At 43.7% G+C, this 26,064-nt stretch overlaps 1 protein-coding gene and 1 non-coding gene across 2 annotated transcripts in view; one reads left to right on the top strand and one right to left on the bottom strand.

The window, feature by feature from the left end:
- The window catches only part of LOC138638604 (ribonuclease H1-like), a 176,061-nt gene that overhangs the window by 58,060 nt on the left and 91,937 nt on the right, over window positions 1-26,064 (top strand). Inside the window, exon 3 of the mRNA XM_069728045.1 lies at window positions 17,930-18,029. Within this exon, the coding sequence (XP_069584146.1) occupies window positions 17,930-18,029 (100 nt within the window). The remainder of the gene's footprint in view (window positions 1-17,929; window positions 18,030-26,064) is intronic.
- On the bottom strand, window positions 13,233-13,305 carry TRNAF-GAA (transfer RNA phenylalanine (anticodon GAA)). The gene has a single exon. It is a non-coding gene; the product is annotated as a tRNA-Phe (tRNA).

Here is a 26,064-nt window from a genome sequence, read left to right as displayed (position 1 = left end):
AAGTGCTCCCTGCAGGACCCGGATGCAGCCCCGCGGCCATTTTGGATCCGGGGACTGCAGGGAGAAGACGCTCGGTACACGGTGAGTACATCACCGTGTACTGATCGTCTCAGGGAAGCCCGCAGGGAGCCCCCTCCCTGCGCGATGCTTCCCTGTACCGCCGGCACATCGCGATCATGTTCATCGCGGTGTGCCGGGGGTTAATGTGCCGGGAGCGGTCCGTGACCGCTCCTGGCACATAGTGCCGGATATCAGCTGCGATATTCAGCTGACACCCGGCCGCGCTCCCCACGTGAGCGCGGCCGATCGCATATGACGTACTATCCCGTCACTGGGAATTGAGTCCCAGGTCACCTGGACGGGATAGTACGTCATATGGGATTAAGGGGTTAAACAGTGTCTCAAAACGGGAAGCCACAATTCATTAACCCCTTCATGACCTGGCAAATTTCTGTTTTGAGCATTCATTTTTTTTTCTTTTTCCTCCCCTTCTTCCATGAGCAATAACTTTTTTTTTTTTTTTTTTAAACGACCCATACAGATGGTGTGGAAAGTGTTCTGACCCCTTTAAATTTCTCACTTTGTTTCATTGCAGCCACTTGGTAAATTCAAAAAAGTTCATGTTTTCATTGATGTACACTATGCACAATCTTGACTAAAACAAAGCAGAAATGTAGGTATTTTTGCAAATGTATTTGAAAAAGAAACTGAAATAACACATGGTCATAAGTATTCAGACCCTTATGCTCAGTTTTTAGTAGAAGCATCCTTTTGAGCTAGTACAGCCACAAGTCTTCTTGGGAATGATGCAACAAGTTTTTCACACCAGGATTTGTGGATCTGCCATTCTTCCTTGCAGATCCTCTCCAGTTCTTTCAGGTTGGATGGTGAACATTGGTGGACAGCCATTTTCGGGTCTCTCCAGAGATGCTCAATTGGGTTTAGGTCAGGGCTCTGGCTGGGCCAGTCAAGAATGGTCAGCGTTGTTCTGAAGCCACTCCTTTGTCATTGTCTTGTTGGAAGGTGAACCTTCAGCCAAGTCTGAGGTCCAGAGCACTCTGGAAGAGGTTTTCATCAAGGATATCTTTATACTTGGCTGCATACATGTTTCCTTCAATAACAACCAGTTGTCCTGTCCCTGCAGCTGAAAAACAGCCCTATAGCATGATGCTGCCACCATGTTTCACTGTTGGGATTGTATTGGGCAAGTGATGAGTAGTGCCTTGTTTTCGCCACACATACTGCTTAGAATTATCATCGAAAAGGTCTATCTTCGTCTTCTTAGACCAGAGAATCAGATTTCTCATAGTCTGGGAGTCCTTCATGTGTCTTTTTAGCATAATCTATGCGGTTTTTCAGATGTCTTGCATTGAAGAGGCTTCCATCGGGCCACTCTGGCATAAATCGACTACTATATCTTGAAATAAGACCAGATATGGTCTGAACGGGTATAATGGTAAAGTGTTATGAATAGGTCTTATTTCCAGATATAGTGGTATATACCCCAGATGGCTTGTGGTCTCTTTTGGTTTTTCGCTGATATACAGCCTGTCTTACACTCCCCCTATTTTTATGGTATTGTTATGTAATTGTATGTATATTTATATACTTTTTGCCATTTAGTGCTTGTATATATTGATATGTGTGTGTTAAATAAATTTATACTTTTTTACTTATTTTGCACCTTCCTTATGCTCTATTGGGTTCACTCTGGCATAAATGCCTGACTGGTGGAGGGCTGCAGTGATGGTTGACTTTTGTGAAACTTTCTCCCTGCTACATCTCTGGAACTCAGCCACAGTGATCTTGGGGTTCTTTACCTCTCACCAAGGCTCTCCCACGATTGCGCAGTTTGGCTGGACGGCCAGGTCTAGGATGACTTCTGTGGTCCTAAACTTCTTCCATTTTAAGGATTATGGCTATGTGCACACGTTGCGGATTCAATTGAGGATTTTTCCGTGCAGATTCTGAAAAATCTGCAGGTGCAACACCCTGCGTTTTACCTGCAGATTTAATGCTGATTTTGTGCAGATTTCGCCTGTTTTTTTGTTTTTTTTTTACACTTGTGGATTCCTATAAAGGACTAGGTGTAAAATGCTAGGTGTAAAATTGACATGCTGGTGAAAATAAACGTAGCGCTTCCGTCTGGAATTTTCCACAGCATGTGCACTGCGGATTTGGTTTTCCATAGGTTTACATGGTACTGTACAACGCATGGAAAACTGCTGCGAATCAGCAGCGTCAAATCCGCTGTGGATTCGCAGCCAAATCTGCAACGTGTGCACATACCCTATGGAGGCCACTATGCTCTTGGTAACCTTGAGTACCGCAGAATTACTTTTGTAACCTTGGCCAGATCTGTGCCTTACCACAATTCTCTGAGCTCCTTGGCCAGTTCCTTTGACCTCATGATACTCATTTGGTCTGACATGCGCTGTGAGCTGGGAGGTCTTATATAGACAGGTGTGTGCATTTCCAAATCAAATTCTATCAGTTTAATTAAACACAGCTGAACTCCAATGAAGGAGTAGAACCATCTCAAGGAAGATCACAAGGAAATGGACAGCATGGGACTTAAATATGAGTGTCTGAGCAAAGGGTCTGAATACTTATGACCATGTCATATTTCAGTTTTTCTTTTTTAATAAATTTGCAAAAAATTCTACATTTGTTTTTTTTTTCAGTTAAGATGGGGTGCAGAGTGTACATTAACAAAAAAAAAAACTTTTTTTAATTTACCAAATGGCTGCAATGAGAGTGAAAAATGTAAAGGGGTCTGAATACTTTCCGTACCCACTGTGAGGGTTTTTTTTTTTGCGGGACGAGTTGTACTTTTGAGTGACATCATTCATTTTATCATATGATGCACTAGGAAGCAGGAAAATAATTCCAAGGGCATTGAAATTGCAATAGTGCAGTTCCACAAATGTGTTTTTTTTTTTTAAATTTGTTTAGTATACGGTGAAACTGACCCGGCAATATGATTCTCCAGGTCAGTACCACTACGTAGATACCAAACATATATAGGTATTTATTTACATTTTTCACCCCTTTGGTTTTTAAAAAAAAAAAAAAAAAGACATTTGAGTCACTTATGTCATCATTTTCAGGATCTGGAGCTAGGTGAGGGCTTATTTTTGCGCCCTGAGTTGGTTTTTATTGACACCATTTTGTGGTAGATAAGATGTTTTGATCGCCCCTTGCAATATTACAAAAAAAGCCATAATTCTGTCTTTTTTTTAATTTATTTATTTATTTTTTTTTTATGCCTTTTTGTCAATCTGATTAATTTATCTTCTATTTTGATCAGACATTTCTGAATGCCACTGTGACAAATGTGTATTTTTAATTGTTATTATTTTTTATTGGGGCAAAAGGGAGTGACTTAAAATTTTTTTCATATTTTTTTCATTTTCTCACTTTTTTTTTTACTGTGTTTAATAGTTCCCTTATGAGACTTAAAGCTGTGATTGCCTGGGCTATTATATATAACTGCTTCAGGCCCGCTACAGTATGTACAGCAGAAATTATAATCTCCTGAGCTGGCATTCACAGGAGGATTAAAAATCCGATAGAAAATTGTACACAAGAACCAAAGGTATATATAAAAAAAAAAAATACAAATTTTATTGAAAAGAAAAACACAAACAAAAAATACCGACATATACGCATTAAAAAGTGGGAAACCAAAATTAGGCATAGGGACCCACCATGTTATCAAGAGGTACTATACAAAAATCAAACAAACCAATGTATTGCCCATGATTACTCTCCAAGTCTAGTAAAAACGTCTCTAAACATGAAACACTCATAAGAAGAGTTCCAATAATAATGTGCAAATAGTTACCTTTGGTGGGTGCCAACGCCTGCCCCGGGCAATACATTGGAGAGCATCGACTCTCCAGCCACCATTAAAGGCACATGATTTATTAAATCGGCCATCATATGCAGGGAAAGATGTGAGCAAACTGTAAGACCGCATCAAGTACCGGGACACAACCTTTGATGTAAATATACGTCAAGTCGTGAAGGTGTTAAGACAGCCATTTTGTACATCAGTCTTGATACCAGTTGCGCAGGATAAGATGTGACATTCATAAAGAGGCTCATACCACTTAATATAATTTGGTGCATCTTATTGGCAGTGTGCACCTTGCCATAAATATTACTCCATGCGGGGATTGGCGTAATAATTTCTGGTGTAAGAAATGCCATCACTATTGATAAACGGGCATACTCGACACTTCTCACGCTATGGCTTCTCACAAGTTCTTAGTAACATAGCTAGTAAGGCCGAAAAAAGACATTTGTCCATCCAGTTCAGCCTATATTCCATCATAATATTTCCCCAGATCTACGTCCTTCTACAGAACCTAATAATTGTATGATACAATATTGTTCTGCTCCAGGAAGACATCCAGGCCTCTCTTGAACCCCTCGACTGAGTTCGCCATCACCACCTCCTCAGGCAAGCAATTCCAGATTCTCACTGCCCTAACAGTAAAGAATCCTCTTCTATGTTGGTGGAAAAACCTTCTCTCTTCCAGACGCAAAGAATGCCCCCTTGTGCCCGTCACCTTCCTTGGTATAAACAGATCCTCAGCGAGATATTTGTATTGTCCCCTTATATACTTATACATGGTTATTAAATCGCCCCTCAGTCGTCTTTTTTCTAGACTAAATAATCCTAATTTCGCTAATCTATCTGGGTATTGTAGTTCTCCCATCCCCTTTATTAATTGTGTTGCCCTCCTTTGTACTCTCTCTAGTTCCATTATATCCTTCCTGAGCACCGGTGCCCAAAACTGGACACAGTACTCCATGTGCGGTCTAACTAGGGATTTGTACAGAGGCAGTATAATGCTCTCATCATGTGTATCCAGACCTCTTTTAATGCACCCCATGATCCTGTTTGCCTTGGCAGCTGCTGCTTGGCACTGGCTGCTCCAGGTAAGTTTATCATTAACCCCTTTACCCCCAAGGGTGGTTTGCACGTTATGGACCGGGCCAATTTTTACAATTCTGACCACTGTCCCTTTGAGGTTATAACTCTGGAACGCTTCAACGGATCTTGGTGATTCTGACATTGTTTTCTCGTGACATATTGTACTTCATGATAGTGGAAAAATTTCTTTGATATTACCTGCGTTTATTTGTGAAAAAAAACGGAAACATGGCAAAAATTTTGAAAATTTCGCAATTTCCGAACTTTGAATTTTTATGCAATTAAATCACAGAGATATGTCACACAAAATACTTAATAAGTAACATTTCCCACATGTCTACTTTACATCAGCACAATTTTGGAACCAAAATTTTTTTTTGTTAGGGAGTTATAAGGGTTAAAAGTTGACCAGCAATTTCTCATTTTTACAACACCATTTTATTTTAGGGACCACATCTCATTTGAAGTCATTTTGAGGGGTCTATGATAGAAAATACCCAAGTGTGACACCATTCTAAAAGCTGCACCCCCTCAAGGTTCTCAAAACCACATTCAAGAAGTTTATTAACCCTTCAGGTGTTTCACAGGAATTTTTGGAATGTTTAAATAAAAATAAACATAACTTTTACCCCTCGCCACGACAGCACCCTACAGGAGAGAGGGATCCGCCCCACAGGAACAGGAAACCTACAGAAAGATAAAAGGGGGCGGTCCGCCTTTCCTCCTCAGTTTAGGTTTCCTGTTCCTGCGGGAACGACAGGACGCTAAGAAGCTACAGACATACCTAGGCATGTACGCCGCCTGTGCAGTATCTGCGGAACGGCAGGGGCTGCAGCCTGGAAGCAGCGTCGGGGGAGTTCCGCTAGACGGCTCCCTCCTCGTCTGGGAGGCATACAGATGGCCGGGTCCGGAGAAAGCCGCTCGGCATCTGCATTATGCGGCGGCTCCAGCGTGATCCTCGCCCGGCGGAGGGTGAGTGGCAGGAGTTCCCTGCATGGCGGTCCGGAGAAGGCCGCACCGCGAGCGCTGTCCGCTATTAGTAAGTTCACCCCGGAAGTAGATGCTAAACTTCCGGGGTAAGCAGGCCGAGATCAGCGGTGGGGGTGGCGCGAGTTCGCGCATGCGCAGTACCGCTACAAAAAAAGAAAAAAAGAAAATGGCGCTCTATTTAAGCTGGCTAACCACTGTTACCTGCGATGCAAGATGTCATCTCCAGGTGCCATGGATCTTGCAGCAGGAGAACCAGTTCCTACCAAGGACCGCTCCAGCAGAGGATCATCAGATGCCGGTCGAAAGAGCGACACTGTGGATAAATCCAAAGGATCTCGGCCGTCTGATCCGGTAATAAAAAGCTTCACTGGGTGAGTTTATAAACTCTGCCTATTAAGCTGACGCCGTCTCCCTCCTTTCTCTCTTTCTCCTTCTCTCGCTATGTCTTAATTTTGACCAGGCCAAAAAACGGCAAAAAACTAAACATAAGGAATGCGCCTTATGCAGCCAGCCCCTACCAGACACACACCCCAAAAAACTCTGCAAAGATTGTATAGCAGAAACCACACAAGGAGCAGCGGTGTCCATTACGGACTTGCGCGCCATTATAAGGGAAGAGTTAAAAACTGTCACAGGATAAATCACAAAAAAGTAAATCCAAAAGGCCAACGCCCTCATCAGACTCTGATAGTGAACAAGCTGTACTCTCAGATATCTCTATAGCCTCTTCATCGTCATCATCAGCTTCGGAAATTGAGGGACGTTCAGGTTTCCCCTTAGAAAGTGTGGATAATCTAGTGAAATCAATAAGAGACACTATGGGGTGTGAGGAGACAAAGGGCGCACAAACAACGCAGGATATAATGTTTGCGGGTTTGGCGGAGAGAAAAAGGAAATGCTTTCCAGTTATTTCAGCAGTAAAAGCATTAATAAAAAGAGAGTGGGAGAAACAAGATCAGAGAAGTTTTTTGCCCTCTGCGTCAAAACGGAAATACCCGTTTAGTGATGAGTTACTTCCGTGGACCAAAATCCCTAAGGTTGACGCAGCTGTTGCCTCTACCTCTAAGCCATCCACATTGCCTGTTGAAGACGCGGGGTTACTCTCAGACCCTCTAGATCGCAAAGCCGAGTCGTCCCTTAAAAGATCCTGGGAGGCAACTACAGGCATATTTAAGCCAGCAATAGCGAGCACTTGCACCGCCAGGTCAATGCTCATCTGGATTGACCAGCTAGACCAAAGCATTGAGAATAAAATGTCACGGGATAATTAAGATATGCGCAATCCCATGTGAGGGTGAGTTCCTCTTTGGCAAAACCTTAGACGACATACTCAAAAAGGCAAAAGACAGGAAAAAGGCTTTTCCTGATACATCTATTCCCTTTTATAGGAGAGCCTTTAAGAGAAGGCCATTCGGCAAGAGAAGGCAGACGGACAGGTCGACAACATGGTTCCCTAAAGAAGATAAACAAAGAGGTACCATGTTCAGAAGACCCAACCCCCCAAAAGACAGCAAATACTAAGGATATAACCATTCCAGTAGGGGGCAGATTAAAATTTTTCACTCCCCAGTGGGAAAATATTACAACTAGTTCGTGGATTTTAAATATAATCAGAGATGGAATAAAATTACAATTCTCTCGCTTTCCCCACGAATCATATATTATAACATCTCTCAGCTCGCCTATACAACAAGAGGCCCTGGAGAGTGAAATCCAAACCCTATTATCAAAACGGGTTTTAGTCCAAGTTCCGGAAGGACAAGAGACTAGAGGATTCTATTCCCCTCTATTCTTAATTTCCAAACCCGATGGTTCATTCAGAACAATCCTAAACCTCAAAAAGCTTAATTCATTTATTAAAAATGATACATTTAAAATGGAGTCTATAAAATCCACCATAAAGTTACTTTTTCCAAACTGTATGATGGGGGGCATTGATCTAAAAGATGCTTACTACCATCTCCCTATCCATGACAGATACCAGAGGTTCTTCAGGGTAGCGGTGGCAATCAAAGGCAAGATTTGTCATTTCCAGTATGCAGCCATGCCCTTCGGCCTTTCTACAGCGCCAAGGATTTTCACCAAAGTGATTCTAGAGGTGATGGCTTATCTTCGTCAAAGAGAGACATTAATTGTGCCCTACCTGGATGACTTTTTAGTCATCGGAAACTCATTTTCTCAATGTGCTGACCGTTTAGCTCATGCAGTTTCATCTCTACAGGATCTAGGTTGGATAATCAATATCGACAAATCCGGACTGACTCCACTATCACTTCAAGCGTTTCTGGGGTTCCATCTAGACTCCATAACTCAAAAATGTCTGCTCCCTCAGGTAAAAATCTCACTCATCAGACATAAAGTCACAACAGCAATAAATAATCCACAAATGACCCTAAGAAAAGCCATGTCATTACTGGGATCTCTTATTTCCTGTATACCTGCAGTCCAGTGGGCACAATACCATACCCGGACACTGCAGCACCAAATCCTCCAAGAGGAAAGACAGTTACTTAGCTTAAATGCAAGGATAACATTGTCCCAGGAAGTTTTATCTTCTTTAACGTGGTGGCTGGATTCTAACCATTTGATGAGTGGTGTTCCATGGGTAATAACACCATCTCATATTATAACCACTGACGCCAGTCCTCATGGATGGGGCGCTCATATGGGAAATGATTTTTGCCAAGGGTTATGGGACACTGAAGAAGGCCACAACTCATCTAATCTGAAAGAACTAAATGCAGTAAGATACGCCTTATGTCATTTTCTCCCACAGCTCCGGGGAAAAGACGTTCGAATCCTTTCCGACAACACCACCACAGTGGCTTATGTAAACAGACAAGGAGGTACTCGGAGACTCTGATGTCTTCCGCTGGAAAAATTCTGGATTTGGCAGAAAAACATCTATTATCCCTCACTGCAGTTCACATAAGGGGGAAAAACAACCAGCAGGCAGACTTCTTAAGTCGACATACCCTAAGGCAGGGAGAGTGGTGCCTAAGCCATCATATCTTCAAACGGATAGTATCCCTATGGGGTTGTCCGCAAATAGATCTCTTCGCCACGAGACAAAACAGGCAAGTCCAGAAATTTGCATCCCTATCGTTAGCAGATCATCCGGACGTTCTAGACGCTTTCCAAATCCCTTGGCAATACAGTCTAGCGTACGCCTTCCCTCCGATAATATTGTTACCACAGGTCATTCGGAAGATCAGGGAGGATGGAGCGAGAGTTGTACTAATAGCACCATTCTGGCCCAAAAGGCCATGGTTCTCATGCCTACAAGCCATGTCGGTTTCGGACCCTTGGGTCCTCCCCTCGACACCCAATCTTCTCTTCCAGGGTCTGTTTCTCCACCCCCAGGTGGACAATCTCCATCTGACGGCCTGGAATTTGAGAGGCAGATGCTAAAATTAAGGGGGTTTTCCGAGGGACTAATTGACACACTCCTCCAAAGTAGAAAACGCTCTACTACGAAAATTTATACAAAAATCTGGAAAAAATTCCTACAGTTCCATAAATCTCCCAACACATCAGAAATTCCGATAGTCTATCCTGGAATTCCTTCAAAAAGGGAGGGAACTAGGTTTAGCTGTAAATACGTTAAAAGTTCACGTATCAGCACTGGGAGCCCTCTATGGCCATAACATTGCAGGAAATAGATGGGTATCCCGATTTATCACGGCTTGTGAAAGGATAAATCCTGTTAATATACCTAGAATTCCACCCTGGGATCTAAATCTAGTTCTACAAGCCCTAACAGATCCTCCATTTGAACCAATAGATTCAGTATCCATTAAATATTTATCACTTAAAACTGTCCTTTTGGTAGCACTGACTTCAGCTAGGAGAATCAGTGACATCCAAGCTCTTTCTATAGATCCACCTTTCCTGCTAGCTTTTCAGGATGAGTTGATTCTTAAATTAGACCCTTCCTATCTTCCCAAGGTAGCGAAGAAATTCCATAGGTCACAAGAAATAGTCCTACCCACCTTTTTCAGTAACCCTTCCACTCCTGAGGAATGTAAATATCACACTCTAGATGTTAAGAGTAGTTTTAAAATACATTGAAAGGACCAGTAGCTGGCGACAGTGTAGGGCTCTGTTTATATCCTTTCAGGGTCACAAGAAGGGTCATGCAGTCACAAAGAGCACCCTATCCCGGTGGATCAGGGAGTCTATCACATTGGCTTACTCCGCGAGGAAAGAAAACCCTCCGGAAGGCATAACAGCGCACTCTACCAGAGCTATGGCATCCTCCTGGGCCGAAAGAGGAGACGTCCCAATAGAAACCATATGTAAGGCGGCAACTTGGTCAGATCCTTCTACCTTCTATAACCACTATAGGCTTGACCTATCGTCAACTTCTGACCTAGACTTTGGCAGGACTGTCCTCAGCACGGTGGTCCCCCCCCCTAGGTGATGGTCTCTGAAAGATCTCCTGTAGGGTGCTGTCGTGGCGAGGGGTAAAAAGCCGGATTACTCACCGGTAATACTCTTTTAGTGAGTCCACGACAGCACCCTCTTACATCCCTCCCTAGGTTAATATAGTACTAACTATTGAGTAAAATTCTTTTAATCATACATGAGCAAATGAGTTTGAAAATGAAATAAATTATATTTGCCTAATACTGGCGGTCCTCCGGGTACTCTGAAATCAAAACTGAGGAGGAAAGGCGGACCGCCCCCTTTTATCTTTCTGTAGGCTTCCTGTTCCTGTGGGGCGGATCCCTCTCTCCTGTAGGGTGCTGTCGTGGACTCAATAAAAGAGTATTACCGGTGAGTAATCCGGCTTTTTTTTTCACAAAAAATTTACTTCAGCTTCAATTTGTTTTATTTTGCCAAGAGTTACAGGAGAAAATGGACCCCAAACCTTGTTGTACAATTTGTCCTGAGTACGCCGATACCCCATATGTGGGGGTAAACCACTGTTTGGGCGCATGGGAGAGCTCGGAAGGGAAGGAGCGCCGTTTGTCTTTTCAATGCAAAATTCACAGGAATTGAGATGAGACGCCATGTTGCGTTTGGAGAGCCACTGATGTGCCTAAATAATGAAACCCCCCCCCACAAGTGACACCATTTTGGAAAGTAGACCCCCTAAGGAACTTATCTAGATGTGTGGTGAGCACTTTGACCCACCAAGAGCTTCACAGAAGTTTATAATGCAGAGCCGTAAAAATAAAACAAATTTTTTTCCCACAAATATTATTTTTTAGCCCCCAGTTTTGTATTTTCCCGAGGGTAACAGGAGAAATTGGACCCCAAAATTTGTTGTGCAATTTGTCCTGAGTGTGCTGATACCTCATATGTGGGGGGGAACCACCGTTTGGGCGCATGGGAAGGCTCGGAAGGGAAGGGGCGCCATTTGAAATACAGATTTAGATGGAATGGTCTGCAGGCGTCGCATTGCGTTTGCAGAGCCCCTAATGTACCTAAACAGTAGAAACACCCCACAAGTGACCCCATATTGGAAACTAGACCCCCCAAGGAACTTATCCAGATGTGTTGTGAGAATTTTGAGCCCCCAAGTGTTTCACTACAGTTTCTAACGCAGAGCCGTGAAAATAAAAAAAAATTCCCCCCAAAATTATTTTTTAGCCCCCAGTTTTGTATTTTCTCGAGGGTAACAGGAGAAATTGGACCCCAAAAGTTGTTGTCCAATTTGTCCTGAGTACGCTGATACCCCATATGTTGGGGTAAACTCCTGTTGGGCACACGGGAGAGCTCGGAAGGGAAGGAGCACTGTTTTACTTTTTCAACGCAGAATTGGCTGGAATTGAGATCGGACGCCATATCGCGTTTGGAGAGCCCCTGATGTGCCTCAACAGTGGAAACCCCCCAATTATAACTGAAACCCTAATCCAAACACACCCCTAACCCTAATTCCAACGGTAGCCCTAACCACACCTCTAACCCAGACACACCCCTAACCCTAATCCCAACCCTATTCCCAACCGCAAAATGTAATCCAAGCCCTAACTGTAGCCCAAGCCCTAACTGTAGCCCAAGCCCTAACTGTAGCCCAAGCCCTAACTGTAGCCCAAGCCCTAACTGTAGCCTTAACACATTTTTTAATTTTTTTTATTTTTCCCTAACTAAGGGGGTAATGAAGGGGGGTTTGATTTACTTTTATAGCGGGTTTTTTAGCGGATTTTTATGATTGGCAGCCGTCACTCACTGAAAGATGCTTTTTATTGCAAAAAATATTTTTTGCGTTACCACATTTTGAGAGCTATAATTTTTCCATATGAGTCCAGAGTCATGTGAGGTCTTGTTTTTTGCAGGAAGAGTTGACGTTTTTATTGGTAACACTTTCAGACACGTGACATTTTTTGATCGCTTTTTATTCCGATTTTTTGTGAGGCAGAATTAGCAAAAACCAGCTATTCATGAATTTCTTTTGGGGGAGGCGTTTATACCGTTCCGCGTTTGGTAAAATTGATAAAGCAGTTTTATTCTTCGGGCCAGTACGATTACAGCGACACCTCGTTTATATCATTTTTTTTATGTTTTGGCGCTTTTATACGATAAACTATTTTATAGAAAAAATAATTATTTTTGCATCGCTTTATTCTGAGGACTAGCACATTTTTATTTTTTTGCTGATGTTGCTGTATGGCGGCTCGTTTTTTGCGGGACAAGATGACGCTTTCAGCGGTACCATGGTTATTTATATCTGTCTTTTTGATCGCGTTATTCCACTTTTTGTTCGGCGGTATGATAATAAAGCGTTGTTTTTTTGCCTCGTTTTTTTTGTTTTTCTTACGGTGTTTACTGAAGGGGTTAACTAGTGGGCCAGTTTTATAGGTCGGGTCGTTACGGACGCGGCGATACTAAATATGTGTACTTTTATTTTTTTTTTTTTATTTAAAGAAATGTATTAGTAACATAGTAACATAGTTAGTAAGGCCGAAAAAAGACATTTGTCCATCCAGTTCAGCCTATATTCCATCATAATAAATCCCCAGATCTACGTCCTTCTACAGAACCTAATTGTATGATACAATATTGTTCTGCTCCAGGAAGACATCCAGGCCTCTCTTGAACCCTTCGACTGAGTTCGCCATCACCACCTCCTCAGGCAAGCAATTCCAGATTCTCACTGCCCTAACAGTAAAGAATCCTCTTCTATGTTGGTGGAAAAACCTTCTCTCCTCCAGACGCAAAGAATGCCCCCTTGTGCCCGTCACCTTCCTTGGTATAAACAGATCCTCAGCGAGATATTTGTATTGTCCCCTTATATACTTATACATGGTTATTAGCTCGCCCCTCAGTCGTCTTTTTTCTAAAATTATGTTGCCGAAACCAGGGATCGAACCAGGGACCTTTAGATCTTCAGTCTAACGCTCTCCCAACTGAGCTATTTCGGCCAAAAACATAAATAATCTTTATTTTTATATAGCGCTAACATATTTCACAGCGCTTTACACACATTATCGTCGCTGTCCCCGTTGGGGCTCACAATCTAAATTCCCTATCAGTATGTCTTTGGAATGTGGGAGGAAACCGGAGTGCCCGGAGGAAACCCACGCAAACACGGAGAGAACATACAAACTCTTTGCAGATGTTGTCCTTGGCGTGATTCGAACCCAGGACTCCAGCGCTGCAAGGCTACAGTGCTAACCACTAAGCCACCGTGCTGCCCCACGGTTATTTATGGGAATAATTTTTTTTTTTTTCCATTATTTAGGATTTTTTTATTTTTTTACACACTTGTAAAATTTTTTTTTTACTTTGTCCCAGGGTAGGACAATACAGATCGGTGATCTGCCAGTTTGCACAGCACTCTGACAGATCACCGATCTGTCAAACAGCGCTGCAGCGTTACCAAGTGCCTGCTCTAAGCAGGCACTTGGTAAGCCACCTCCCCTGCAGGACCCGGATCTGCGGCCATCTTGGATCCGGGATTTGCTGCAGGGAGGAAGGTAGGAGACCCCCGGAGCAACGCGATCACATCGCGTTGCTGTGGGGGTCTCAGGGAAGCACGCAGGGAGCCCCCTCCCTGTGCGATGCTTCCCTGCACCGCCGGCACATCGCGATCATGTTTGATCGCGGTGTGCTGGGGGTTAATGTGTCAGGGGCGGTCCGTGACCGCTCCTGGCACATAGTGCCGGATGTCGGCTGCGATAAGCAGCTGACACTCGGCCGCGCTCCCCACCGTGAGCGCAGCCGATCGCCTATGACGTACTATTCCGTCCTTGGGAAGTAAAGCCCACCCCACATGGACGGAATAGTACGTCAAATGGCAGAAAGGGGTTAACTAGGATCCCCAAGTCCTTCTCCTGTCAGATTTACCCAGTGGTTTCCCATTCAGTGTGTAATGGTGATATTGATTCCTTCTTCCCATGTGTATAACCTTACATTTATCATTGTTAAACCTCATCTGCCACCTTTCAGCCCAAGTTTCCAACTTATCCAGATCCATCTGTAGCAGAATACTATCTTCTCTTGTATTAACTGCTTTACATAGTTTTGGATCATCTGCAAATATCGATATTTTACTGTGTAAACCTTCTACCAGATCATTAATGAATATGTTGAAGAGAACAGGTCCCAATACCGACCCCTGCGGTACCCCACTGGTCACAGCGACCCAGTTAGAGACTATACCATTTATAACCATCCTCTGCTTTCTATCACTAAGCCAGTTACTAACTCATTTACACACATTTTCCCCCAGACCAAGCATTCTCATTTTGTGTACCAACCTCTTGTGCGGCACGGTATCAAACGCTTTGGAAAAATCGAGATATACCACGTCCAATGACTCACCGTGGTCCAGCCTATAGCTTACCTCTTCATAAAAACTGATTAGATTGGTTTGACAGGAGCGATTTCTCATAAACCCATGCTGATATGGAGTTAAACAGTTATTCTCATTGAGATAATCCAGAATAACATCCCTCAGAAACCCTTCAAATATTTTACCAACAATAGAGGTTAGACTTACTGGCCTATAATTTCCAGGTTTACTTTTAGAGCCCTTTCTGAATATTGGCACCACATTTGCTATGCGCCAGTCCTGCGGAACAGACCCCGTCGCTATAGAGTCCCTAAAAATAAGAAATAATGGTTTATCTATTACATTACTTAGTTCTCTTAGTACTCGTGGGTGTATGCCATCCGGACCCGGAGATTTATCTATTTTAATCTTATTTAGCCGGTTTCGCACCTCTTCTTGGGTTAGATTGGTGACCCTTAATATAGGGTTTTCATTGTTTCTTGGGATTTCACCTAGCATTTCATTTTCCATCGTGAATACCGTGGAGAAGAAGGTGTTTAATATGTTAGCTTTTTCCTCGTCATCTACAACCATTCTTTCCTCACTATTTTTTAAGGGGCCTACATGTTCAGTTTTTATTCTTTTACTATTGATATAGTTGAAGAACCGTTTGGGATTAGTTTTACTCTCCTTAGCAATGCGCTTCTATGTTCCTTTTTGGCAGCTTTAGTTTTTTAGATAAAGTATTTTTCTCCCTATAGTTTTTTAGAGCTTCAATGGTGCCGTCCTGCTTTAGTAGTGCAAATGCTTTCTTTTTACTGTTAATTGCCTGTCTTACTTCTTTGTTTAGCCACATTGGGTTTTTCCTATTTCTAGTCCTTTTATCCCCACAAGGTATAAACCGCTTAAGTGCCTATTTAGGATGTTCTTAAACATTTTCCATTTATTATCTGTATTCTTATTTCTGAGGATATTGCCCCAGTCTACCAGATTAAGGGCATCTCTAAGCTGGTCAAACTTCTTCCCATTTGGCAGAATTGTGACTTTCAGTGTTTCATGAAACACTTTGCTTTTGTGGTCAGCTGCAAACCCCATGCCAAAGTGCAACTACCCTTTTCTTAGGAGGTCGGTAAAAGAGGAAAGTAACCCCGTATTGTCAGATTTTGTTTTACGGAGAGCAAAGCATATACCGTATATACTCGAGTATAAGCCGACCCGAGTATAAGCCGACCCGAGTATAAGCCGACCCCCCTAATTTTGCCACAAAAAACTGGGAAAACTTATTGACTCTAATATAAGCCTAGGGTAGAAAATGCAGCAGCTACCGGTGAATTTCAAAAATAAAAATAGATGCTCCATACCGTTCATTATTGCCCCATAGATGCTCCATATACAACTGTGCTATATAGAATGCTCTGCACCGTTGATTATGGCCCCATAGATGCTCCTTATAATGCTGTGCCATATAGAATGCTCTGCACCGTTGATTATGGCCCCATAGATGCTCCTTATAATGCTGTGCCATATAGAATGCTCTGCACCGTTGATTATGGCCCCATAGATGCTCCTTATAATGCTGTGCCATATATAATGCTCTGCACCTTTGATTATGGCCCCATAGGTGCTCCTTATAAAGCTGTGCCATATATGCTCTGCACCTTTGATTATGGCCCCATAAATGCTCCTTATAATGCTGTGCCATATATAATGCTCTGCACCTTTGATTATGGCCCCATAGATGCTCCTTATAATGCTGTGCCATATATGCTCTGCACCTTTGATTATGGCCCCATAGGTGCTCCTTATAATGCTGTTCCATATATGCTCTGCACCTTTGATTATGGCCCCATAGGTGCTCCTTATAATGCTGTGCCATATAGAATGCGGCTGCAATAAAAAAAAATCATACTCTCCTCTCTTCTCAGGACGCCAGCGCTTTCAATAATTACCTGCTCCTCTGCGGCTCCATCTCCAGCACTGACGCTCAGCAGAGGGCGCGCACTGACTACGTCACAGCGCCCTCTAACCTGAGCGTCACTGCTAGAGGACGCTGCAGACGGAGCCGCACCGGAGCGAGGAGCAGGTAATTATAGCGCTGCGCTCCCCTTACCTGCTCCTGGCGCGGTCCCTGCAGTACCTGGCTTCCCCGGCGCTGCAGCTTCTTCCTGTAATTGAGCGGTCACATGGCACCGATCATTTACAGCAATGAATATGCGGCTCCTCCCCTATGGGGGTGGAGCCGCCTATTCATTTCTGTAATGAGCGGTGCCATGTGACCGCTCAGTACAGGAAGAATCTGCAGCGCCGGAGAAGCAGGGACTGCAGGGACCGCGCCGCAGCAGGTAAGTATAACTACACAGCCCCCGCTCCCCCTCCCCTGCCGACACCCGGGTATATGACTCGAGTATAAGCTGAGAGGGGGACTTTCAGCCCAAAAAAATGGGCTGAAAATCTCGGCTTATACTCGAGTATATACGGTAAGTGAATGTATAGAGATTTCTGATGAAAGGTACAGAACAGCTCGTTGTGAATTAGTGGAGCTTTCCCATGAAGCTGGTTGTTTGCTTAGGGTTGACTTTGGCAAATATTAAAGATGGGCCTGTACTTCTCCTTATTGGCAGATTCAATTCTAACTGGAAGAAAAGCTATCAAAAATCGTAGCTTTCCCTACAAAGAAAGAGGCAACTGTAAAGTGCAGAGTTGCTGTGAATGCTTTGTGCTTAAGCTATGGTGGGGTACAAAACACAATTAGGCTAAGTACATATGAACGTATTAAAAATCATCCAAGTTTCATCTAGAAGCCACAGCCGATTGTTTGTTTTCTTGTTTGTCATCCATGTGCATTCTTTGTACAATCCGTTTTTATACATCGGCAGTTATTGTGAATTTACCAAATGCTGTTTTCTACAGTATGTCAGAGAAATGCAGTGTATCCATAATCTTGGCTGGTTTTCATAGTTTACACACCCATCCTGCAAGTCACATGCAAAACACGGAAGAAACTAATGCACGCTGCGATTTTTATTTTTATTCATTCCCCTCCCCCATGTGCAGATTTGGCCCCATTAAAAAGCTCATCTGCATTGCCTCATTGGATAACATTGTCCTGAGTGCTGTCCATGTGCTGTCGTGTGAACTTGGCCTCACAGAAATAAATATGAGCACATACTTTGCAAAACCTAAAATTAGATTTCAATGAGAAATTGACTCTGAAATAAATATATGATGTTGTAACAAGACAGTGGTTTTTATGTATTTATTTTTTTCTACAGGAAGATCAGCAGATGTCTATACTGATGGATGCTGTATTAACAATGGAAGATATGGTGCAAGAGGTGGAGTTGGTGTTTATTGGGGTCCTGGAAATTCTCTGTAAGTATAGGTTTGTTTTTTTTTTTTTAACTCTTAAGACGCATCTATCTAGGTTTTAGATGAGGTAAAAGGAGGGGGGGGGGGAGGTGGGGATTGAAGCAAAAAATGTGGTCAATTCTGTACTTAATATCCCCTATCCTAGTATATATGATCCCCCTCATCCCCATATCCCCATCCTGATACACATGCCCCATACCCCCCCCCCCCCATTCCTCATCCCTACCCTGGTAAGCATGGCTACCTCGTTCCTGTCCTGGTATGCAGGGCCCTCATCAAATCCTAGTATGCATGGCCCCATCATTAACCTGGTATGATTGGCCCCCATCACTGTCCTGGTATGCATGGGCCCCATCAGAAACATGAAGAAACCCCCTAAAAACAAAACAAAAAAAAAACTTGTCTTCCTGGTGCTCCCTTGCAGCATCTTGTTACGATGCCAGCAGCTGCTTTATGCTTTAAGCAGCAAATGGTAGGGATGTCATTCGCTGCTTGCAAGCCAGAGGACCACTCACTGCCAGAATGCTCACTGCTCTGCATGCCGGGACACTGAGTGCAGAACAACGAGTATTCATTGCTCTTTAATAGAGAGCAGTGTCAGCCGGAGCCTTCCTGCAGCAGCTGGTGGTCACGTGTGCCGCTACTAAAGGGAATGAATATTCACCGCATTCAACGCCTATGGGAGTGGAGTGAATATTCATTTCTCTTTAAGTAGAGGCACACATGTCCCCCGGCTGACACTGTGCTCACTGGAGAGCAATGAATACTCGCTGCTCTGCGCGCACAGTCCCGGCATGCAGAGCAGTGAGTATTCCATATGGAATTTTTTTATTTTACTTTCGAGGGTGGTTTGCATGTTAATGACTGAGCCAATTGTCACAATTCTGACCACTGTCGAGGTAATCTGGAACGCTTCAACAGATCCCGGTGATTCTGAGATTGCTTTTTTGTGACATATACTTCATGATAGTGGTAAACTTTCTTTTAGTATGACTTGCGTTTATTTGTTTAAAAAAACTGAAATTTGGGGAAAATTTGCAAAACTTCACAATTTTCCAACTTTGAATTTTCTTGCCCTTAAATCAGATATGTCACACAAAAAAGTTAATAACACTTCCCACATGTCTACTTTACATCAGCACAATTTTGGAACCCCCAATTTTTTTTTTTAGGAAGTTGTTTACCAGCGACTTCCCCTCCCCCCTCCCCAATTTTGTCAAAAGGCAAGGAGTGCCATTTGACTTTTTGAATGCAAAATTTGCTGGCACAATTGGTGGATGCCATATGGCGTCTCATTGGGAGAGCCTCTGATGTGCCTAAACAGTGAAGATCCCCCGCCCCCACAAGTGAAAATACCCAAAAGTGACACCATTCTAAAAACTGCACCCCTCAAGGTGCACAAAACCACATTCAAGAAGTTTATTAACCCTTCAGGTGCTTCACAGCAGCAGAAGCAACATGGAAGGAAAAAATGAACATTTAACTTTTTAGTCACAAAAATGATCTTTTAGCAACAATTTTTTTATTTTCCCAATGGTAAAAGGAGAAACTGAACCACGAAAGTTGTTGTCCAATTTGTCCTGAGTACGCTGATACCTCATATGTAGGGGTAAACCACTGTTTGGGCGCACGGCAGGGCTTGGAAGGGAAGGAGCGCCATTTGACTTTTTGAATGAAAAATTGGCTCCACTCTTTAGCGGACACATGTCACGTTTGGAGAGCCCCAGTGTGCCTAAAAATTGGAGCTCCCCCACAAGTGACCCCATTTTGGAAACTAGACCCCCCAAGGAACTTATCTAGATGCCTAGTGAGCACTTTAAACCCTCAGGTGCTTCACAAATTGATCTGTAAAAATGAAAAAGTACTTTTTTTTTTTCACAAAAATTCTTTTAGCCTCATTTTTTTCATTTTCACATGGGCAACAGGATAAAATGGATCCTAAAATTTGTTGGGCAATTTCTCCTGAGTACACCGATACCTCCTCACATGTGGGGGTAAACCACTGTTTGGGCACATGGTAAGGCTCGGAAAGGAAGGAGCGCCATTTGACTTTTTGAATGAAAAATTATCTCCATCGTTAGCGGACACCATGTCGCGTTTGGAGAGCCCCTGTGTGCCTAAACATTGGAGCTCCCCCACAAGTGACCCCATTTTGGAAACTAGACCCCCAAGGAACTTATCTAGATGCCTAGTGAGCACTTTAAATCCCCAGCTGCTTCACAGAAGTTTATAACGCAGAGCCATGAAAATAAAAAATAACTTTTCTTTCCTCAAAAATGATTTTTTAGCCTGGAATTTCCTATTTTGCCAAGGGTATTAGGAGAAATTGGACCCCAAATGTTGTTGTCCAGTTTATCCTGAGTACGCTGATACCCCATATGTGGGGGTAAACCACAGTTTGGGCGCACGGCAGGGCTCGGAAGGGAAGGCACGCCATTTGGCTTTTTAAATGGAAAATTAGCTCCAATCATTAGCAGACACCATGTCACGTTTGGAGAGCCCTTGTGTGCCTAAACATTGGAGATCCCCCCACAAATGACCCCATTTTGGAAACTAGACCCCCAAAGGAACTAATCTAGATGTGTGGTGAGGACTTTGAACCCCCAAGTGCTTCACAGAAGTTTATAACGCAGAGCCGTGAAAATAAATGTTTTCTTTCCTCAAAAATTATTTAGCCCAGAATTTTTTAATTTTCCCAAGGGTAACAGGAGAAATTTGACCCCAATATTTGTTGTCCAGTTTCTCCGGAGTACGTTGATACCCCATATGTGGGGGTAAATTACTGTTTGGGCACATGCCGGGGCTCGGAATTGAAGTAGTGACGTTTTGAAATGCAGACTTTGATGGAATGCTCTGCGGGCGTCACGTTGCGTTTGCAGAGCCCCTGATGTGGCTAAACAGTAGAAACCCCCCCACAAGTGACCCCACTTTAGAAACTAGACCCCCCAAGGAACTTATCTAGATATGTGGTGAGCACTTTGAACCCCCAAGTGCTTCACAGATATTTACAACGCAGAGCCGTGAAAATAAAAAATCATTTTTCTTTCCTCAAAAATGATGTTTTAGCAAGCATTTTTTTTATTTTCACAAGGGTAACAGGAGAAATTGGACCCCAGTAATTGTTGTGCAGTTTGTCCTGAGTATGCTGGTACCCCATATGTGGGGGTAAACCACTGTTTGGGCACACGTCGGGGCTCGGAAGTGAGGGAGCACCATTTGACTTTTTGAATACAAGATTGGCTGGAATAAATGGTGGCGCCATGTTGCGTTTAGAGACCCCTGATGTGCCTAAACAGTGGAAACCCCTCAATTCTACCTCCAACACTAACCCCAACACACCCCTAACCCTTATCCCAACTGTAGCCATAACCCTTATCACAACCCTAACCGAAACACACCCCTAACCCTAACCACAAACCTAATTCCAACCCTAACCCTAAGGCTATGTGCCCACATTGCGGATTCGTGTAAGATTTTTCAGCATCATTTTTGAAAAATCCGCGGGTAAAAGGCACTGCGTTTTACCTGCGGATTTACCGTGGATTTCCAGTGTTTTTTGTGCGGATTTCACCTGCGGATTCCTATTGTGGAACAGCTGTAAAACGCCGCGGAATCCGCACAAAGAATTGACATGCTGCGGAAAATACAACGCAGCGTTTCCGCGTGGTATTTTCCGCACCATGGGCACAGCGGATTTGGTTTTCCATAGGTATACTTGGTACTGTAAACCTGATGGAACACTGCTGCGGATCCACAGCCAAATCCGCACCGTGTGCACATAGCCTAATTCTAAAGGTATGTGCACACGCTGCGGAAAACGCTGCGGATCCGCAGCAGCTTCCCATGAGTTTACAGTTCAATGTAAACCTATGGGAAACAAAAATTGCTGTACACATGCTGCAGAAAAACTGCACGGAAACGCAGCGGTTTACATTCCGCAGCATGTACTTCTTTCTGCGGATTCCACAGCGGTTTTACAACTGCTACAATAGAAAATCGCAGTTGTAAAACTGCAGTGAAATGCGCAGAAAAAACGCTGTAAATCTGCCATAAATCCGCAGTGGTTTAGTACTGCAGATTTATCAAATCCGCAGCGGAAAAATCCGCAGAAGACCAGAATACGTGTGCACATACCGAAACCCTAACCCTAGCCCTAACCCTAACCCTAATTCTTACCCCAACCTTAGTGGAAGAAAAAAAGAAATCTTTATTTTATTATTGTCCCTACCTATGGGGGTGACAAAGGGGGGGGGGGTCATTCAGTATTTTTTTTTATTTTGATCACTGCGATAGGTTTTATCGCAGTGATCAAAATGCACTTGAAACGAATCTGCCGGCTGGCAGATTCGGCGGGTGCACTGCGCATGCGCCCGCCATTTTGGAAGATGCATTGGAGCATCGGGGGGTGGATCGGACTGCAGGGGGGTGGATCGGACTGCAGGGGGGGAGGTTGGAGCACGGGGGGGTGATTGGAGCACGGGGGTGAGCGGACAGGAGGACGGAGGGGAGCGGAGCAGTGTAAAGGACAGATCGGAGGGTTTGGGGGGGGGGGGAAGGATCGGTGGGGTGGGGGCACATCAATGTTTCCAGCCATGGCCGATATTGCAGCATCGGCCATGGCTGGACTGTAATATTTCACCAGTTATAATAGGTGAAATATTACAAATCGCTCTGATTGGCAGTTTCACTTTTAACAGCCAATCAGAGCGATCGTAGCCAGGGGGGGTGAAGCCACCCTCCCTGGGCTAAACTACCACTCCCCCTGTCCCTGCAGATCGGGTGAAATGGGAGTTAACCCTTTCACCCGATCTGCAGGGACGCGATCATTCTGTGACACAGCATATGCGTCACAGGTCGGATTGGCACCGACTTTCATGACGCATACGCTGTCACAGGTCGGGAAGGGGTTAAAAACCACCCAAAGAGGTGGTATGTGCTCACCATAAATCAAAAACAGTGTAAACCCAAAACAAACAACCAAAACCCTTTGAGGGGGTTTGCTGCAGTTCCCTAGTATCGAACTGCTGTGATAACCTGCCATACAGGGGGGGTTTGGCACCCGGGGGGGGTGGGTTCGATGTGGTGCCCACCCTCAACGACTGCTGCCCTTGTTGTTCCCTAGATGCCCTATATCTGATAATGCCCTCAAACTCAATAGGGAACCACTGTCTCTAGACGAGTGTTCCCCCAACTCGGTCCTCAAGAGCCACCAACAGGTCATGTTTTCAGGATTTCCTTAGTATTGCACAGGTGACTGAATTATTGCCTGTGAAGGTGATGCAATTATCACCTGTGCAATACTAAGGGAATCCTGAAAACATGACCTGTTGGTGGCTCTTGAGGACCGAACTTGGGGAACACTGCTCTAGATCTAGATCACACCTGTCAGTAAAGGGACCCTGCAGCCTAAAAATAAGTATTAAAAAATATTATATACACTGGCGTTGGTGGCTTAATCAAAATACGATTAACCCCTTCATGACCCAGCCTATTTTGACCTTAAAGACCTTACCGTTTTTTGCAATTCTGACCAGTGTACCCTTATGAGGTAATAACTTAGGAACGCTTCAACGGATCCTAGCGGTTCTGAGATTGTTTTTTCGTGACATATTGGGCTTCATGTTAGTGGTAAATTTAGGTCAATAAATTCTGTGTTTATTTGTGATACAAACGGAGATTTGGCGAAAATTTCGCAATTTTCACATTTTGAATTTTTATTCTGTTAAACCAAAGAGTTATGTGACACAAAATAGTTAATAAATAACATTTCCCACATGTATACTTTACATCAGCACAATTTTGGAAACAAAATTTTTTTTTGCTAGGAAGTTATAAGGGTTAAAATTTGACCAGCAATTTCTCATTTTTACAACGAAATTTACAAAACCATTTTTTTTAGGGACCACCTCACATTTGAAGTCAGTTTGAGGGGTCTATATGGCTGAAAATACCCAAAAGTGACACCATTCTAAAAACTGCACCCCTCAAGGTACTCAAAACCACATTCAAGAAGTTTATTAACCCTTCAGGTGCTTCACAGCAGCAGAAGCAACATGGAAGGAAAAAATGAACATTTAACTTTTTAGTCACAAAAATGATCTTTTTGCAACAATTTTTTTACTTTCCCAATGGTAAAAGGAGAAACTGAACCACGAAAGTTGTTGTCCAATTTGTCCTGAGTATGCTGATACTTCATATGTGGGGGTAAACCACTGTTTGGGCACACGGCAGGGCTTGGAAGGGAAGGAGCGCCATTTGACTTTTTGAATGAAAAATTGGCTCCACTCTTTAGCGGACACCATGTCACGTTTGGAGAGCCCCCGTGTGCCTAAAAATTGGAGCTCCCCCACAAGTGACCCCATTTTGGAAACTAGACCCCCCAAGGAACTTATCTAGATGCCTAGTGAGCACTTTAAACCCTCAGGTGCTTCACAAATTGAACTGTAAAAATGAAAAAGTACTTTTTTTTTTTCACAAAAAAATTCTTTTCGCCTCATTTTTTTCATTTTCACATGGGCAATAGGATAAAATGGATCCTAAAATTTGTTGGGCAATTTCTCCCGAGTACGCCGATACCTCATATGTGGGGGTAAACCACTGTTTTGGAGCACGGCAGGGCTCGGAAGGGAAGGCACGCCATTTGGCTTTTTAAATGGAAAATTGGCTCCTATCATTAGCGGACACCATGTCACGTTTGGAGAGCCCCTGTGTGCCTAAACATTGGAGATCCCCCAGAAATGACCCCATTTTGGAAACTAGACCCCCAAAGAAACTAATCTAGATGTGTGGTGAGGACTTTGAACCCCCAAGTGCTTCACAGAAGTTTATAACGCAGAGCCATGAAAATAAAAAATAAAAATTATTTTCTCAAAAATGATCTTTTAGCCTGCAATTTTTTATTTTCCCAAGGGTAACAGGAGAAATTTGACCCCAATATTTGTTGTCCAGTTTCTCCTGAGTACGCTGATACCCCATGTGTAGGGGTAAACCACTGTTTGGGCACACGTCGGGGCTCAGAAGGGAAGTAGTGACTTTTGAAATGCAGACTTTGATGGAATGGTCTGCGGGCGTCACGTTGCGTTTGCAGAGCCCCTGGTGTGCCTAAACAGTAGAAACCCCCCACAAGTGACCCCATTTTAGAAACTAGACCCCCCAAGGAACTTATCTAGATATGTGGTGAGCACTTTGAACCCCCAAGTGCTTCACAGACGTTTACAACAGAGAGTTGTGAAAATAAAAAATCATTTTTCTTTCCTCAAAAATGATGTTTTAGCAAGCATTTTTTTATTTTCACAAGGGTAACAGGAGAAATTGGACCCCAGTAATTGTTGCGCAGTTTATCCTGAGTATGTTGGTACCCCATATGTGGGGGTAAACCACTGTTTGGGCACATGTCGGGGCTCGGAAGTGAGGGAGCACCATTTGACTTTTTGAATACAAGATTGGCTGGAATCAATGGTGGCGCCATGTTGCGTTTGGAGACCCCTGATGTGCCTAAACAGTGGTAACCCCTCAATTCTACCTCCAACACTAACCCCCCCCACACCCCTAACCCTAATCCCAACTGTAGCCATAACCCTAATCACAACCCTAACCGCAACACACCCCTAACCCTAACCACAACCCTAATTCCAACCCTAACCCTAAGGCTATGTGCCCACGTTGCGGATTTGTGAGATTTTTCAGCATCATTTTTGAAAAATCCGCGGATAAAAGGCACTACGTTTTACCTGCGGATTTTCCGCGGATTTCCAGTGTTTTTTGTGCGGATTTCACCTGCGGATTCCTATTGAGGAACAGGTGGAAAACACTGTGGAATCCGCACAAAGAATTGACATGCTGCGGAAAATACAACGCAGCGTTTCCGCGCGGTATTTTCCGCACCATGGGCACAGCGGATTTGGTTTTCCATAGGTTTACATGGTACTGTAAACCTGATGGAACACTGCTGCGAATCCGCAGCGGCCAATCCGCTGCGGATCCGCAGAAAAATCCGCACTGTATGCACATAGCCTAATTCTAAAGGTATGTGCACACG

Source organism: Ranitomeya imitator, chromosome 5, assembly GCF_032444005.1.
Source record: "Ranitomeya imitator isolate aRanImi1 chromosome 5, aRanImi1.pri, whole genome shotgun sequence".
In the NCBI taxonomy this organism is placed as follows: domain Eukaryota; kingdom Metazoa; phylum Chordata; class Amphibia; order Anura; family Dendrobatidae; genus Ranitomeya; species Ranitomeya imitator.
This window is presented reverse-complemented; position numbering and strand designations above follow the sequence as displayed.